Raw genomic sequence first — 19,326 nt, 5'->3', positions numbered from 1 at the left:
GAGAAAAAGTGTCAATACTTGCATCATCCCCTGAGAGTCTGAAACTGACTCAAATCATCCCACTCTATGAAGGGGAAGCAGAGTGTTCCAAAATCTGTTAATCAATAGCAGTGACATTACCCATCATTGAGAGCCATAAGAGGCAAACTGTTTGTATTTATGAAGCTAGACAATGTACATAACCCAGAACAACATAGTTACATGGCATGATCTTGCCTTTCACCTTCACCATTACAATAAGATTGCAGAGGTTCTGGATAAGAAAGAAAATACCAATGTGATTTACACAGACTTTGCAAAAGCATTTGATAAGTGTCCTAGCACATGAAATGCATAAGATGGGAATAACTGTAAAAAATAGATGTATGTATATCTTTTTAACTAACAGATCACAGCACCTAGTTGGAGACTACCATCTCCACTGCCTCCACTGTAAAAAGCTCAGTCCCCCAGGATACTTCATTAGCATCCCTTGAGTTTCTGATTTTTGTATTGATAACTGACATGAATTTAAGCATAGTTTCATACGATCCTTTGCAGATGACACTAGAATCAGTATGAAAAGCTGAGAGTTAATGTGAACAAATGCAAAAAGATTTAGCAGTAGAGAGAGACAGGCGAGTTTGAATGTAGAGAACATGGAAGAAGTTGAATATTTTAATATTTTAGATACCTGGGAGTGGATATGGCAGCAGATAAAACCATAAGATTTTAAAGTAACGCATAGGGTGGTTGAGGGGGCTAAGGACATGGCTGCATGGAAAGAGAAGTCACTGTCTGTAAGGGCAAAAATGGATATGTTCATGATGTAGTAGTCCCAGTGGTGTTGTATTGGTGTGAGGCATGGGCTATAGATAATAAAGTTCAGAGAAATGTGATTGAGTTGGAAATAGAATGTTTAAGGACATTATGTTGGGTGAGGAGGGTTGATTGAATAAGAAATTATATGGTAAGAAAGAGATGTATGTAAGAAAGAGAGAGCTGAAGATGGTGTACTAAAATAGTTCAGACTAATGTTGACTGTGAGTGAGAGGAGGCTGACTAAGAGGGTATGCATGTTAGAAGTGAATTAATCAAGAAAGAAGAATTTGAAAAGAAAGTGTGAAAGATGCTTTGAATGATTGATTCCTCAACATGTTGGAGGATGTGAGGTATGCATTACCGGTATAGAGCGAAGTGGTTCTGGTTCAGCCCATTGACCTGCTGTCATTGGGCTGAACCAGAACGTATGAATTAGTCAGGGGCACCATTAAAAGGTTTATGGGGCCTGAGTGTGGCTAGGGGATCATACAGAAAATTACTTAGTCCCACAAAATATTGTTTGGGCAACCTTAGAAAATTATGTGGGAGAATATTGGTTATCCATTCAAGATCCTTTAATGCCTTATTGGCAAGGATCCTTTTTTTTTTTTGATCAAAAAGTTGGTTTTCCTTTCACAAATAGGGTTGTGTGCTTGAGCCCATGATGTAAGGATAGTGGCTTGTACCTTAGCTTTCCTAAAGACATTCTTATTAGACAAAATAAGTTAATGGAACTTTTGCATTCGACAAACTCATACTTGAATTTGTTTCTATTTAGATCTAATTTATCTCCCATAGATGGCTTTTTGTATGCCAGTCACAAGAAAATGGTCCAGAAATGGGCATTTATCATTAAAGTTGTTCTTTCTTTATTTTTTTATCTTCTTTTACAGACACTCTCCTTATTGTGGTTTTGCTGTCAGATGCTTGTAGGGCTCTGTCCATAGGCAAGCAATGTAGGTTTTGATGAAAATCGTATCTCTAGGCAGAGATATGTTGTCATCCATTTGTTTTCTCTTCATCCTTACCCTCCTTTTTTTTTTTTTTTTTCTTTTTAAATCGTTTCTTTATTCATGACAGTAAGAGGCCTGAGTCACAGAAACCAGCAGTCAGTGAATGAAAGAGGGTGGCAAGCCACTTGGAGATACCTCACTTCCACACTGTTACGTCCCAGACTTAGGTAAGCTGCTGTATGGGTACTGAGTTCTGTTAAACAAGCATCTACTGTTTATTTATGTATTAATGTGGTTGAAAGGAGTGTAGCTTCTTATGGATGCTTATAATTTTTTAGGTATTTATTTATGTATTAATGTGGTTGAAAGGAGTGTAGCTTCTTATGGATGCTTATAATTTTTTAGGTAAAACTTGAGCTTGTGGAGCTTTTCTAATGGTAGAGAGGTGGTTTTTCATCCTTCAAAATCTACACTTTTATGTGTTATGCAATTACCAAAAATGCATTTACTTAGACGTTAGAAATTTGTAGTATGTGAAATAGTAATTTATGCCTAAAAAAAATCATCCCAACACCTTTAGGCTTCTTAATCTCTGATGTGATATCATGATAATGGGATGGACTATTTAGAACTTTTTTTTTTTTTTTTTTTTTTACTTTGTCGCTGTCTCCCGCGTCTGCGAGGTAACGCAAGGAAACAGACGAAAGAAATGGCCCAACCCCCCCCCCCATACACATGTACATACACACGTCCACACACGCAAATATACATACCTACACAGCTTTCCATGGTTTACCCCAGACGCTTCACATGCCTTGCTTCAATCCACTGACAGCACGTCAACCCCTGTATACCACATGACTCCAATTCACTCTATTTCTTGCCCTCCTTTCACCCTCCTGCATGTTCAGGCCCCGATCACACAAAATCTTTTTCACTCCATCTTTCCACCTCCAATTTGGTCTCCCTCTTCTCCTCGTTCCCTCCACCTCCGACACATATATCCTCTTGGTCAATCTCTCCTCACTCATTCTCTCCATGTGCCCAAACCATTTCAAAACACCCTCTTCTGCTCTCTCAACCACGCTCTTTTTATTTCCACACATCTCTCTTACCCTTACGTTACTTACTCGATCAAACCACCTCACACCACACATTGTCCTCAAACATCTCATTTCCAGCACATCCATCCTCCTGCGCACATCTCTATCCATAGCCCACGCCTCGCAACCATACAACATTGTTGGAACCACTATTCCCTCAAACATACCCATTTTTGCTTTCCGAGATAATGTTCTCGACTTCCACACATTTTTCAAGGCTCCCAAAATTTTCGCCCCCTCCCCCACCCTATGATCCACTTCCGCTTCCATGGTTCCATCCGCTGACAGATCCACTCCCAGATATCTAAAACACCTTCACTTCCTCCAGTTTTTCTCCATTCAAACTCACCTCCCAATTGACTTGACCCTCACCCCTACTGTACCTAATAACCTTGCTCTTATTCACATTTACTCTCAACTTTCTTCTTCCACACACTTTAACAAACTCAGTCACCAGCTTCTGCAGTTTCTCACATGAATCAGCCACCAGCGCTGTATCATCAGCGAACAACAACTGACTCACTTCCCAAGCTCTCTCATCCCCAACAGACTTCATACTTGCCCCTCTTTCCAGGACTCTTGCATTTACCTCCCTTACAACCCCATCCATAAACAAATTAAACAACCATGGAGACATCACACACCCCTGCCGCAAACCTACATTCACTGAGAACCAATCACTTTCCTCTCTTCCTACACGTACACATGCCTTACATCCTCGATAAAAACTTTTCACTGCTTCTAACAACTTGCCTCCCACACCATATATTCTTAATACCTTCCACAGAGCATCTCTATCAACTCTATCATATGCCTTCTCCAGATCCATAAATGCTACATACAAATCCATTTGCTTTTCTAAGTATTTCTCACATACATTCTTCAAAGCAAACACCTGATCCACACATCCTCTACCACTTCTGAAACCGCACTGCTCTTCCCCAATCTGATGCTCTGTACATGCCTTCACCCTCTCAATCAATACCCTCCCATATAATTTACCAGGAATACTCAACAAACTTATACCTCTGTAATTTGAGCACTCACTCTTATCCCCTTTGCCTTTGTACAATGGCACTATGCACGCATTCCGCCAATCCTCAGGCACCTCACCATGAGTCATACATACATTAAATAACCTTACCAACCAGTCAACAATACAGTCACCCCCTTTCTTAATAAATTCCACTGCAATACCATCCAAACCTGCTGCCTTGCCGGCTTTCATCTTCCGCAAAGCTTTTACTACCTCTTCTCTGTTTACCAAATCATTTTCCCTAACCCTCTCACTTTGCACACCACCTCGACCAAAACACCCTATATCTGCCACTCTGTCATCAGACACATTCAACAAACCTTCAAAATACTCATTCCATCTCCTTCTCACATCACCGCTACTTGTTATCACCTCCCCATTTACGCCCTTCACTGAAGTTCCCATTTGCTCCCTTGTCTTACGCACCCTATTTACCTCCTTCCAGAACATCTTTTTATTCTCCCTAAAATTTACTGATAGTCTCTCACCCCAACTCTCATTTGCCCTTTTTTTCACCTCTTGCACCTTTCTCTTGACCTCCTGTCTCTTTCTTTTATACTTCTCCCACTCAATTGCATTTTTTCCCTGCAAAAATCGTCCAAATGCCTCTCTCTTCTCTTTCACTAATACTCTTACTTCTTCATCCCACCACTCACTACCCTTTCTAAACAGCCCACCTCCCACTCTTCTCATGCCACAAGCATCTTTTGCGCAATCCATCACTGATTCCCTAAATACATCCCATTCCTCCCCCACTCCCCTTACTTCCATTGTTCTCACCTTTTTCCATTCTGTACACAGTCTCTCCTGGTACTTCCCCACACAGGTCTCCTTCCCAAGCTCACTTACTCTCACCACCTTCTTCACCCCAACATTCACTCCTCTTTTCTGAAAACCCATACTAATCTTCACCTTAGCCTCCACAAGATAATGATCAGACATCCCTCCAGTTGCACCTCTCAGCACATTAACATCCAAAAGTCTCTCTTTCGCACGCCTGTCAATTAACACGTAATCCAATAACGCTCTCTGGCCATCTCTCCTACTTACATAAGTATACTTATGTATATCTCGCTTTTTAAACCAGGTATTCCCAATCATCAGTCCTTTTTCAGCACATAAATCTACAAGCTCTTCACCATTTCCATTTACAACACTGAACACCCCATGCATACCAATTATTCCCTCAACTGCCACATTACTCACCTTTGCATTCAAATCACCCATCACTATAACCCGGTCTCGTGCATCAAAACCGCTAACACACTCATTTAGCTGCTCCCAAAACACTTGCCTCTCATGATCTTTCTTCTCATGCCCAGGTGCATATGCACCAATAATCACCCACCTCTCTCCATCAACTTTCAATTTTACCCATATTAATCGAGAATTTACTTTCTTACACTCTATCACATACTCCCACAACTCCTGTTTCAGGAGTATTGCTACTCCTTCCCTTGCTCTTGTCCTCTCACTAACCCCTTATTAGCCTTATTAGCCTTTATTTGATGTAATGTTACTGTTATTTCACTCTGTAGCAGGCAGTTTTTATTCCTTAGGTTGATAAGAGTGTGACTTTTGTTTGAAAAAGTAATCTCCACCCTTGTCATTTACTTATTTTTACTCTTTTCAGATGTCAGTAATATACTGAAACTTACTTCAGGTGTGATAGTGCTCAATAACGGTATCCTACATGAATGCCAATTTGAGTAGGATATTTGGAACTGTGTGTGCATATCTTGTGGCAGTAAATTCAAATAGAAAAAGTTTTGGTGAGAGTTAAAAGTGACAGAGGCCTTAATGAGATGGTGGAAAAATTATTATTTGCATAGAAAATGGACATGACAGGGACCCGTTTAGTTGGACAAATGTAATTAATTTTATAAGATTTACCTGTCACGTATGCCAGGCCTGACAGGATATCAGTTTAGAAGGGCCATAAAAGGGAGTATTTGGGCCTGGTGAAGTGGAGGCATAGTGTGGTGGGCCAGCTGTGCAATGGCTGGTATCACAGCAGTAACTCGGCTTTCATGCATTATGATGTGCCTGCTTACTCTGGCTGGACTTCCCATCATCTCCGCTCTGGTAGAAGGTAAGATCTCTATTGTCTGATTATACACTATTTTAATCTTGATTTCCTCAAAGCTTGTGTTCAAATTTATGATTATGCTAATGGTTATGCCAATAGTTTGCTATGCTAATGGTTATGCCAATAGTTTGCCTTAAGTTGGTTTCAAGAGCATTTCTTTACTACTGCCATTGGTTCTTTGATGAAAATGTCTTCATTGTTTTTTGTTGAAGTAGGTCATTTCAACATGAAGACTGGAGGACCATTATCCAATGAAGCCATATTAGTTGAAGTCAAATAAACCGTTGCAGGATTTTGTATTTCTCCTAATCTTTTTTAAGCAGTTTGGTGGGACCCTAGGTGTTCTTCCCTTTTGATGACATTGATTTTATCTTTAATTTTTTGAAATTTGCATAAGTAGAACCTTCTTAGCATTATCATACTTTCAGATGCATGACTTTTGGGTTTTGAATGCAAGGAAAAGGAAGCATATGGATATCCTTGAAATGAAATGTTTGAGGATGACTTGTGGTATGAGGCAGGTCGAGTTTTTGAGAAAAATTTTTGAGAAATGTGTTAGTGGGAGTATTATGATAGAGAGGACTGATCAAGGTGTGTTGAAATGGTTCATGCATGTGGAAAGGGTGAGTAAAAAGATGGACAGAGAAGAACTTGTTGCAGTTGGAGGGAGTGAGGTTGAGGATAATAATGAGATGGTGGAAGGATGAGTGAAGGAGTGTTACCTGTTGTGTTTATTTATTCATTTATTTTATAACTACTGTAGGAGCATTTTCTGTGAGAGTCTTGATGTTACACAGGATCTTTCTAAAAGCTTGTAGGGCAAAGTTGATACTTAACAATATTCTACTCTGGAGAGAAGTAGCGTATTCATGGTATCGTCATTAGTTTTTCTTTTCTTTTCTCAAAAGAGTGCCTGGCCCATCCACCTATTTTATTTAGAAGAGCAGCTGTTTTTTTATTATTCTGTCTTAAAGTAAGGTCATCTGACATTATTATTCCAAAGTCTTTCACATCATCCATTTGAGATATGACAGTGTCCATTTTGTGTTCTGCGATGCTCTTGATTTCTCCATTTTCCCTGTACAAGAGTTGAACCTTGTTTCTATTGAAAAGCATTTTATTCTTGGTTGCCCTGTGGAAAACATTATTTAGGTCTGTATAGCCATTCAGCATCCTCGATAGTTACATATTCATAACTCATTCTCGTATCATCTGTAAGATATGAAACTGTGACTCTTGTTCACACCAGTGTTAGAAATAAGAATTAGGAACGAGGGGAGCAAGCATGGATCTTTTTGGACTGAACTCTTTACTGTGGAGGCACTGGAAATATTTCGGCCTGGTGTACAAGATGTTGCAGTCTGTTGTTGTATGTCCACCTTGCATTCTTTTTGGCTATTCATATCATTTATATGCTATATCCCCATGTACACATTTATTGAATGCTTTTTGTAAAGTCTGTGTGAACCATGTCAGCATTTTATTTTAATCCAGAGCCGCAACAATCTTATCATACATTGAACATTTATGTCATTAGCTTTTTGTGAAAGTTTTCATGTCATACCATTCATAATGTTGCTGGAAAGTAAAATTTTTCCTGTATGCCCCTTGAATTTAAGATTTTATGTCTAGCAACTTCCAAATTCACATGACATTTTTACTTCATTTCATTCTTTCCAAGTAGGGACTTTCTTGGAAAGCACTAATATATTGTTAATCATTCATTGACTGCATTTATTCACATTTCTCATTAAATTTCATTAGGTTTTCCATTAGGTTCTGTTCCACCCATGTCTCTAGTTTTTATTAGTGGTCTTCATGACCCACTGTTTACTTACTCTCATGCCATATGCAGAATGTCTTACGTTACTTTCCTTTACATCCTTGTCTGTGTCTGATATAACTATAAAGAGTATTGAAGCTAATGCTGTTCTGTGTGGTGTTATTAAAGAACAGACTTGGTTCCATTTGCAACTACTTTGAATTTTGTACTGAATAGAAGCTCTTTATCTTTAATTCACTTTCTTGGTCTTCCTTTGATGATTTTTCATTACATTTGCTCATGATACTCCAGAGTTTATTTTGTCAGATGCTTTTCCAAATTATAAAAAAAATAGTGTCCATTCTCTATCCTTTGCGTTAAATATGTCATCAGAGTAAATTTGTGTTTGCATACTGTTACCAAGGAAGAAAACCCTTGCTAGCCTTCATTTATGAATTTCCTGCTAACAAGATGCTCCATAGAGTGTGACAGAGTTTACTTTGTCAGATTCTTTTGCAAAATGCTGAAAAATAGTGTCCATTCTCTATTCTTGCATTAGAGCTAATTTGTAGTTGTGTTTGCTTACTGTTACGTTAGAAAAAATCCTTGCTGGCCCTCGTGTATGAATTTCCTTGTAACAGTATCCATCATAAAGGTTGACAGAGAGTGTGCACCATGAGATTTTGTTAGGAAGGTAGAGCTAGCCATTTAATGCTGTTTGTCTTTACAGTGGCTCCTTTGAAATGATCATTAATTCTCAGTTCATATGGGGCTGACTGTATTTTGAAACTAACCTCTGAGCAGACAGTTTGTCTGCCCACTGATTGTTCCATAGCTAAGTGATTGAGTATTTATTGATATTTCTGTTGAAATATTGGTGCATTGCTTTTTCATGCTTGAGAATTCCCTTGAAATAGAGAATTTTCATTCTCTTAATCATTGATAGAAACAAAGTTATTTACAATTTGGTACACTAAAATAATTTTAGTGGGTAATCTGCTTTCCCTCATATATATTATTGATACTGATTTTAAAGGCTTTTTTCTTGTAGATATTGATATTGAAGGCTTGTTTCTGGTTTCACAACTTGGTCTAGGATTACACTATGTTGCTTCTACAATCTTTCAGGCTATTGAAGACTGCAGCCTTTAGACTTGTATGACCCGTTGCAGCTTGGTTTGTTTGAAGTAATTTATAGCTATATAGCTGGTGAGATCTTAAACGTAAGAACAAAGTAATTTCTCTGGTTGGTTCATAATCAAAAGGTTCTTATATTTCCCGGTAGATGTTTGAACATTTTTCTGCCATAGATGTTTATAGTATTTCCCCTTACTCTAATCTTATTTTGATGACTATTGTCATTTAGAATTATTTGACAGGTACATTGGGAGCCAGGCCTTCCTGGATTTTTCCTCAGTTTTTTAAAATGAGATACTGTATCATCTGCTTACTCTGTTGAATTATATCAGAGACATTGATTATGTAAACAGACATTATTTTTTTTAATATTATATTATTAAAGTAACGAAATAGTCTCAGGGCAGTATTTATTTATTATATAGATATTTTGAACATTGGGGACCACACTGTCTGAAAATATTGAGACTGATATTTTCACAGGAGGTGTAGCACAGCCTGTAGAAAAACCCTCACCCAGAGTTACCCACTGTGAACTCTACAATAGTACGCAATGTTTAAAAGAAGGTCCCCAGCCAGATCTTTGCTCAGGGAAGACAACACAGACTTGTGAAGTATGGGATAGTCCAGAGAAGATTAATCAGTGCTTTGTTTTATGGACTAATAACTCAGGCAAGGTTAGTAAAAATCCGCAGTTTTATATTTTTATACTGAGAAGCAATATTTCTATCACTTGCTAATAGTCTATTTTGTAGAGATATGAAGTAAGGAGAGAGAGAGGGATGAGAGATAGAATAGGGGAAGAAGAAGTTTAATTGGCATTTACCTGGTGTAGACTTTGGAGAAAAAGAGATATAGTTGACAGACAGTGGAAGGAAAGTAGCTTGAAATTAGTGAGAAAAATGTGAAAAACATTGAGGGTGGAAGAAAGACATGAAAGAGTATAGAGAATGAGAGTAAGTGAAGTAAGAGAATGATTTGGACTGAGGGAAGAAAATGTGAAGAGAGGTAGGGATAGAAATAGATACATATATGGATTGTATTGCCTTTGAATTTCATAAGAAAGGTGGTGAGTGTGTTTATTGATCAGCAAAGTTGGGCACTAAAGCAATAATCTTATAACATACAATTATCAAAGTTAATTTTTTTATTGGATTATTATTGATTTTTATTATTTTATTATTGATTATTATTGATTTTTTAGTTCAGTGTCAGATAGTTTTTTTGTCCGATGAAACTTTGTTTTATTTTGTTTTTAGTGTCTTCAGCATAATTGTTTTTCTTTGTTGTCAGTTGTAGTTTGAACTATAATTTGTTATATAATTGATATACTTTGTTGTTCATTCTATTGTCATTTTATTTATTTATTTGTTTATTATACTTTGTCGGTCTCCCGCATTAGCGAGATAGCGCAAGGAAACAGACGAAAGAATGGCCCAACCCACCCACATACACATGTATATACATACATGTCCACACACGCACATATACATACCTGTACATTTCAACGTATGCATTATATATACATACACAGACATATACATACATACATATGTACATAATTCATACTTGCTGCCTTTATTCATTCCCATCGCCACCCCACCACACATGAAATGACACCCCCCTCCCCCTTGCACGCATGCAAGGTAGTACTAGGAAAAGACAACAAAGGCCACATTCGTTCACACTCAGTTTCTAGCTGTGATGTATAATGCACCACAGCTCCCTTTCCTCATCCAGGCCCCACAAAACTTTACATGGTTTACCCCAGACGCTTCACATGCCATGGTTCAATCCATTGACAACACATCAATGTCATTTATGTATATTTTATTTTATAATTATTATACTTTGTCGCTGTCTCCCGCGTTAGCAAGGTAGCGCAAGGAAACAGATGAAAGAATGGACCAACCCACCCACACACACATGTATATACATAAATGCCCACACACGCACATATAAGTACCTATACGATTCATCGTATACATATATATAGATATTTTTGTTTATATATTATAATATATTTAATCACTGTCTCCTGCGTTAGCGAGGTACTGCAAGGAAACGTGAAAGAATGGCCCAACCCACCCACAAACACATGTATATACATAAACGCCCACACACACACATATACATACTTATACAATTCAACGTATACATACATATACATACACAGACATATACGTATATACACATGTACATTTCATACTTGCTGCCTTCATTTGTTTCCATCGCCACCCCACCACACATGAAATAGCACCCCCCCCCCCCCCCCCCCCCCCCCAACACATGCATGAGGTAGTGCTAGGAAAAGACAAAAAGGCCACATTGATTCACACTCAGTCTCTAGCTGTCATGTGTAATGCACTGACATATATATATATATATATATATATATATATATATATATATATATATATATATATATATGTATATATATATATATATATATATATATATATATATATATATATATATATATATATATATATATATATATTATTGCTTCTAACAACTTTCCTCCCACACCATATATTCTTAATACCTTCCAAAAAAAAAAGAAAAAAAAATATATTATTATTTTATTTTTTTATTATACTTTGTCGCTGTCTCCCGCGTTTGCGAGGTAGCGCAAGGAAACAGACGAAAGAAATGGCCCAACCCCCCCCCCCCATACACATGTATATACCTACGTCCACACACGCAAATATACATACCTACACAGCTTTCCATGGTTTACCCCAGACGCTTCACATGCCTTGATTCAATCCACTGACAGCACGTCAACCCCGGTATACCACATCGCTCCAATTCACTCTATTCCTTGCCCTCCTTTCACCCTCCTGCATGTTCAGGCCCCGATCACACAAAATCTTTTTCACTCCATCTTTCCACCTCCAATTTGGTCTCCCTCTTCTCCTCGTTCCCTCCACCTCCGACACATATATCCTCTTGGTCAATCTTTCCTCACTCATTCTCTCCATGTGCCCAAACCATTTCAAAACACCCTCTTCTGCTCTCTCAACCACGCTCTTTTTATTTCCACACATCTCTCTTACCCTTACGTTACTTACTCGATCAAACCACCTCACACCACACATTGTCCTCAAACATCTCATTTCCAGCACATCCATCCTCCTGCGCACAACTCTATCCATAGCCCACGCCTCGCAACCATACAACATTGTTGGAATCACTATTCCTTCAAACATACCCATTTTTGCTTTCCGAGACAATGTTCTCGACTTCCACACATTCTTCAAGGCTCCCAGAATTTTCGCCCCCTCCCCCACCCTATGATCCACTTCCGCTTCCATGGTTCCATCCGCTGCCAGATCCACTCCCAGATATCTAAAACACTTCACTTCCTCCAGTTTTTCTCCATTCAAACTCACCTCCCAATTGACATGACCCTCAACCCTACTGTATCTAATAACCTTGCTCTTATTCACATTTACTCCTAACTTTCTTCTTTCACACACTTTACCAAACTCAGTCACCAGCTTCTGCAGTTTCTCACATGAATCAGCCACCAGCGCTGTATCATCAGCGAACAACAACTGACTCACTTCCCAAGCTCTCTCATCCCCAACAGACTTCATACTTGTTGTGTAAATATAATATATAGCTTAGATATATTGATTATTTATTTCATATGTCCAACATTATCATGCAATGATTAATTTCTATTATTTCTGTATAGTGGTGGAAATCAAATGGTTTGTGAAATAATACAAACAAATATTGAAAACAGATTAATCTTAACCTAACATTTTATGTTTGTGATGACGCAGCTACCACAGATTAATCTTAGCCTTACATTTTATGTTTGTAATAACTCGGCTACCAGACACACTATTACTGACTCCCATCTGGTTCTGACTCCCCCAATTTCCCCTCCCTTCCCTCCTCTATACTGTTCCTGTACTGAACAGGTACAGTGCAAGGTTACAAGTGGAAGCAGATGTCTCCTTGGATCTTGTTGCTGGACAGTTGCCAGTTATCTGGCAGGGAAAGAATTCTACTAAAATTCGTTAACTTTGTTATTATTATGTATGAAGCTTGATGAAATACTTAAAAAAGGACAGATATAGGCTATTTTCTTTCCTCAAAATAGATAGAACAACCTGTTCTAGAAAAGGACAGATTGTCCTTAATAGGACAGACCTAGCAACTCTGTCACACACTGTGAATTCAGCCATATTGGCGATAGCCAGTAGCACTGTTCAGTGTCACCATCATCTTGACAGGTGTTCAGTTCTCTAACTTTCCTCTTACTGTCTGGTCTCTATAAGTAACTTACAACAGTACTAGACTACAATGGACCATGGTCCATGGAACACCAAGATGAAGTTCTCAACATTGAGATTGCCTCTGTCTCAGGCAGGCACTTATGAGTCTCAATCTGACTCTCTCTCTCTGGTGGAGACTTCTCAGCCATCTGACAGCCAGATCTCCATCAGCCAGGACCAGGAGCCTTTTGAAAATGCCTGGCCCCACCTGGAGCACTACTTCATTCTCAACCATCAGGACAAGGACAACAACAAGATAGTCTATTGCGAGTGCCAAAAATGCCACCCGACCTAGAAAAGGTTTAGAGGCCATGTCACCAGCCTTAATGATTTGAAGTCCCACATCAAGAGAACCCACCCATTTTTCACCATCCAGTTTAAGGAGGAGATCAAGGCTGGTTCTGGCTGTGGCAAGCACTGCCATCACTCTTCTGGCCGCAGCAATGTGCACAGCTCTGGCGTTGTCACCCCCAAGCTGCCCACCAAGAAGTTCCAGTAGCCCATCATCAGGGAGGCCTTGGGATGCTGCTTAGCCAGCATTGGCACTGCCATACACCAATATGTTGTGGTGAAAAGATAGTCTGTCTTTTTGTCAACAACATATTCCCGCTTCACGTGGTTGAGTCTGAGGAGTTTGTTAACCTGATCAGGACCCTCAACTCAACTCGGGTCAGCATGTCCTGCCGCACCCTGGGCAAGCGCGTTGATGACAAACAACTGGTAGTCAAGGAGGCTCTCATCGACACTTTTGATGGGCTGATGTACTTGACGACCAGGGCCAACTGTTGGACTGCTCACAACAGGTAGTTATCATTTATTTATTAATATTTATTGTGCTAACTAGTACATTTGATGTTGTTAGTAGAATAAATAATCATGCATATGTAGTGAATATTACTGTTCTTGTTATAAAAATTGGCATGAATTGAACTTCAGTTTGATTTCAAAATGTTTGAAATAAAACTTGATAATCAGTTAACCATTAATCAGTACTAACCACAATTCAGTAATGTACATAAATGTTTCATTCTATGATAATTTGCATAAATTAAACATTCATTTTCAAATGTTCAAGATAGAACTTAATCATCAGTGTATTATTCAATAATCCCTTAGTCAGCGTTATACAGTGTACTAATAAAAAATCAATCTTTGTTTCAGATCTTTCCTCAGCATGACAGCTCACTGGATTTACCCAATCCCCGGGGCCAGGAAGCATGCTGTCCTCACATGTACCCGTCTGACTGGTCGCCACACTTGTGATGTCCATGAGGCCTCAAAGTTCAGGACAACCACCGACAACAGGTCAAACTTCATGAAGGCTTTCACCTAGTATGGTGGCCAGGTGGACCTGTTGCCTGACCTTGACAATGTTAGCAGACTGCCTGAGACCGATTCAGACAAAGAGGACACCATGGCTAAGGGTGATAATGCCATCAACACAGTAACCCTCAGTGTACTCCCTGTTGAGGAACATGAGTACCCCAGTCTACAAGTCCACATGAGGTTTGCAGCTCACATCTTCAATCTGGGGTCCTCCATGTACTTAGACAAGGGCCCCCACAAGCAGATAGGCTCTCCATGAGGCAAGGGCTTCCACAGGGAAACAGGCTCTGCCATCACTGCCTTCAACGCCCTCAACAAGAAAGCCCATGTCATGTCTCAGACACTCTTCAATGCCCAGGGGAGGAACCCTCAGATCGGTGACACCATTGAGAAGGCTTTGGGCAGGAGGTTGGTAGTCCCTGGCAAGACATGGTGGAATGCCATGTACGACTCATTTGTCGTCCTCAACAACTCCCTGGTCATCAAGAAGGTTGATGAGCTCAACAGTTCCTTAACCATATGGAGAACCTCTCAGCCTACAGTGACCAGGAGATATTTTTTTTTGATTGAGTGGGCCAAAGTCATGTCCTTTGTGGCTATCGCTCTTAACTTCTTCCAGGGGAAGAATGCATACCTTGGAACCCTCTTTTCTACAGTGGCCATCACCCTCATGAAGCTCAGGAACATGAGGAACAGCTTGGCTATCTTCAAGCCACTGGTCAATGCCTTGTTAGCAGCCATCACCTCCTGATTCACCCACCACCTGATTGACTGGGATTGCCAGCTGGCAGCTGCCTTTCCCCCAAAGTTCTGCCTCCACTAGCTGCACAGGTTTGACAGCAACCCAATGATCTCTGTCAAAGCTGCCATGGAGGACAAGGTGGAGAGAGCCCTGAGGGACCGGAATGGCAACAGCAGCATGTTGTCACTGCCATGCATGCCTGACGACCTCTTTGCTGGGTGGATGGCTGCTGGCTTAAGTACCAGTGTCAAGCAGAAGGCCAAGAGACTTGCTGACACCTGGCTGGACACAGATGGAAAGGAGGGCATGGCCGACTCTGATTTCATGGGGGAGGAGATTTTCACTGACCTGTTCCTGAAGTACAACATGCCCATTCCATCTTCTGCCTCATTGGAATGGCTTTTCTCTTTTGGCAAGGACATCTTGAGGCCCAGGAGGTCAAGACTGTCAGCTGGGCCTAACTTTGAGAAGTTGGTCTTCCTGAAGGGCAAACAGCACATAGCATGAGTGTGACTTATAGACTCTAAAAAAGACTTTGTCATAATGTGATTGTTATATCATCTTGTCCGTAATTAGTACTTACTTATTTTTTTACATTTTGAGTTGACCAATTCCTAATTCTGAGTTTGTTTATGAATATTGTACCATGCAGTATGCTTTAATAGTTTAATAAATGTATTTAGATTTTACTCTTACCTTTTCATTTCCCACTATAATAATTATCTGGAAAATTAGAATTAAGTTCATGGTATTGGTTTGGTTACAGTGGTTTCAAAATTACATTTTTTATTATGAATTATGAAAATTATACATAATCGCTTTTTCCCTTGTCAGTGAGGTAGTGCCAGGAAATTGACAAAGAATGGCCCATCCACTCATGTACACACATATACGCATAAACGCCCACATATGCACATATACATACACAAAACAGACACATACACATATGCCCATGTACATATTCATACTTGCTTGCCTTCATCCATTCCTGTCACTACCCCACCCCACAGGAAACAGCATCATTAGCCCCTGCTTCAGTGAGACAGCACCAGGAAAACAGACAAAAAGGCCATATTTGTTCCCACAGTCTCTATCTTTCATGTATGATGCACCTAAACCACAGCTCCCTATATCCAGGCCCCACAGACCTTTCCATGGTTTACCCCAGAAGCCTTATATTCCCTGGTTCAGTCCATTAACAGCAAAACTTGTAGTAGCAAATGCTTAATTATTCTTGGATTTAGCATAGATAAGCATTTTCTATGGGTTTTGAAGCTTTTTCCCATGTTTTGAATTATTATTAAAAGTTATTGTTATTGGAATATCGTTAACTTCCAATGGCTAGGTGTTAAGATTGTTGGATTATCGATATCAGACTTTAAGATTGGGATTATCGGATTATGATTATCGAAGTTAACTTTTTAGTTATCAGTGCCCAACACTGTTGATTAGTTAGTTAGGATTTTCATTGTATGTATGTATCTTGATGAAGTGTATAAGGAATGGCAGAATGCACATACAGTGCCATTGTATAAAGGTAAGGGGGACAAAGGTGAGTGTTCAACCTCCAAAGGTTTAAGTTTGTTGAGTGCACTGGAGTTCACTAGTTATGGAGATTCTGTTGCCAGGGCTACCCCCTGAAGGAGGCTCCAAAAGGGGACAGGCATCAGAGATAAAGATTGATCGATAAAGTGCACCTGGTAAATTGTGTAGGAGAGTGGTGATTGAGAGGGTGAAGGCATGTACAGAGCATCAGATTGGGGAGGAACAATGTCATTACAGGAGTTGTAGTGGATGTTTAGATCTGGTGTTTGCTTTAAAGAATGTGCATGACAAATACTTAGAGAAACAGAATGTTTTTTGTGTGGAATATATCAGTTTGGAGAAGACATATGACTGTTGATAGAGGTTCCTTGTAGAAGGTCTGATTGAATATATAGTGTGGAGGGAAATCTACTAGAACCACTGAGAAGTTTTTATAAAGAGAGTAACTTATTAACAGGCTTAAATTTGTCACCTTCACAACCCCTTTCTTGTATAATGCAGGCACAGTTTGCTTGAAGTATCCTCTTACAAAATTTTTATCTCAATGCTTGCAGTATTATTTATATATCTCCCAATCCACAAAGTCATTCAGATTAGCTCCCATTATTGTAGTAGATGCAAGCATGAAACTTACTTTTGAGTCCACAAGCACTTTTTATGGGAATGATTATTTATATATCTTCAATGACAGCACATGAATTGACATGGTGTGTCTTCTTCAAACTTTGCTTTTATTTAAAGTGATGATTACGCTTTGGTTAGACTAACTAATTGGACTGATTATGGGAATGATAAGATGTGTTACTAGTGTATCATCAAGGTTGCAACAAATAATTGCTTAGTCTTGGTTTATGGGCACATTCTAGGAGATTTTGAAAATATGTTATGTGATTGATTGTTCAACAGACTTTATGCTGGACAGTAAGTCATAAAGAGATACAGAGGATTTGTGTCAGAAGTAGAGTGAATGAGGGAAAGTACTTAAGAGGATATCGAGAAGGAAATTGAAGGATGGAGTGATAGAGGCATTGAGTTATTGGGGCCTGAACATGAAGAAGGATGACAGGCACAAATAGGATAAAGAGAATTGGAGCATTGTGGAATACAGGTGGTGATGTGCTGTCATTGGATTGAAAAAAGATATTTGAAGTTGTTAGGGGAAACCATGAAGGTCTCTGTGTTTTGGCTTTAGTTATGGGCTTTGTTTTTGGTGCATTATACATGACAGTTAGAGAGTGGATGTGAGTAAATGATGTTGCTCTTCCTCAATTCCTGTGCAGTAACTTGATATGTGGAAATTGGTATGCTGCTGTTGTGCAGGAAAAAGAGAAGGCAGAAAAGATAGGTAACCCAGACAGAAGATGACCTGATGTTCTGTAACATGTTTTACTTTGCTGACCTGGCTTCTGCATTGCTCTTTTTATTATATGGGATGTTTGAGAGGCCTTTTTCTCCCCTAGGTTTTCAAAATATTTTTTTTTGGAGAGGTGTTACCTTGTGTTAAAACATGATCTTTTTCATGTAAATGGAAATAGAGTTAATGATGACACATGTATTGAAAATTAGTTCTTCAGGGTAATAGTGTATTTTTTTTTTTTCTTTTCTTTTATACTTTGTCGCTGTCTCCCGCGTTTGCGAGGTGTATTTTATAATGAAAAAATTGTATATGGTAATAAGGAGGCATTGATGGATTTAACATAATTGGTATATATTAAAGTATGCATATGATAGGGAAGATATCTCATTTTGAATATCTTTTATGGTAAATGCAATTTTAAGTGAACAGTGTATAATATGAATATCTTTATTTTGCTCTCTGGCACTACCTCATTAACTTGGGAAACGGCAATCAAGTATGATTAATGAATAGTAAAATAAGAATGTATTTTCTTTTACAGTTGGAGGTGACATACAAGGGTTGCTGGCTGAATGACAATACCTGCTCAGATGAATGCATCAGCATTCAGTCCCCTAGTAGCTTGACAGAAAAGAAAAAGCACTTATTTTGTTGCTGTAATCATGATAACTGTAACCATAACTTTTCCTGGCACCCAGTGGCTGAACTGCCAAGCACCACCCCAAGTAAGTATTGTTATTTATATCCTTCAGCTCTATTCTTCTGGTTTATCAGTGTTTTAGTTTAAGATTAACATGATTAAAAAAGATTAGAATAGATTTGGTACAGTGTTATAAATCTGAATGGCTAGTCGTAGGACATGTAATAGAAATGAAGTTAACCAACTTTTCATAGTTAACTAAATCAGTTAATATGATAGCCCCCAGACTAATGACAATATTTTACATATAAAATTTGTTTATTTAATAACCTTCATACTCTGTAGAAGTACTGCAGTGGGGATGATTTTGAGCAATACCAAAAGAAGATTTACTTCTCTTAGTAATGAGATTTGCATGCACGTAGATGAGTACACCAAGTACACAGTGCTTAAAGATATTCCATCCCTGCCAGTGTGAACATGATTAGCAGTCTGTTTTTAAGTCCATCATAGAATACTTGTGAAACTTTGTTTTAACCCTCC

The 19,326-nt window shown here is 38.9% G+C and overlaps 1 protein-coding gene and 1 long non-coding RNA gene across 11 annotated transcripts in view; both read left to right on the top strand.

Annotated features, from left to right (window-relative positions):
- put (activin A receptor type 2 punt) overlaps positions 1-19,326 on the top strand; it is a 77,813-nt gene that overhangs the window by 7,890 nt on the left and 50,597 nt on the right. For 7 of the 10 annotated variants that reach the window (XM_071678629.1, XM_071678631.1, XM_071678628.1 and 4 more), the window contains exons 2-5: positions 1,882-1,981; positions 5,527-5,985; positions 9,365-9,558; positions 18,685-18,868. In XM_071678629.1, coding sequence (XP_071534730.1) covers positions 5,892-5,985; positions 9,365-9,558; positions 18,685-18,868 — 472 coding nt within the window. In that variant the 5' untranslated portion in view covers positions 1,882-1,981; positions 5,527-5,891. Of the gene's footprint in view, positions 1-1,881; positions 1,982-5,526; positions 5,986-9,364; positions 9,559-18,684; positions 18,869-19,326 lie in introns of those variants that run through there. The other 3 variants (XM_071678632.1, XM_071678633.1, XM_071678636.1) reach the window with 2 other exon arrangements.
- On the top strand, positions 12,916-15,926 carry LOC139757806 (uncharacterized). Its single transcript, XR_011714707.1, has 2 exons — positions 12,916-13,976; positions 14,335-15,926. It is a non-coding gene; the product is annotated as an uncharacterized lncRNA (long non-coding RNA).

Source organism: Panulirus ornatus, chromosome 28, assembly GCF_036320965.1.
Source record: "Panulirus ornatus isolate Po-2019 chromosome 28, ASM3632096v1, whole genome shotgun sequence".
Lineage (NCBI taxonomy): Eukaryota > Metazoa > Arthropoda > Malacostraca > Decapoda > Palinuridae > Panulirus > Panulirus ornatus.
The sequence above is the reverse complement of the archived record's forward strand: the minus strand, read 5'-3'. Positions and strand labels throughout refer to the sequence as shown.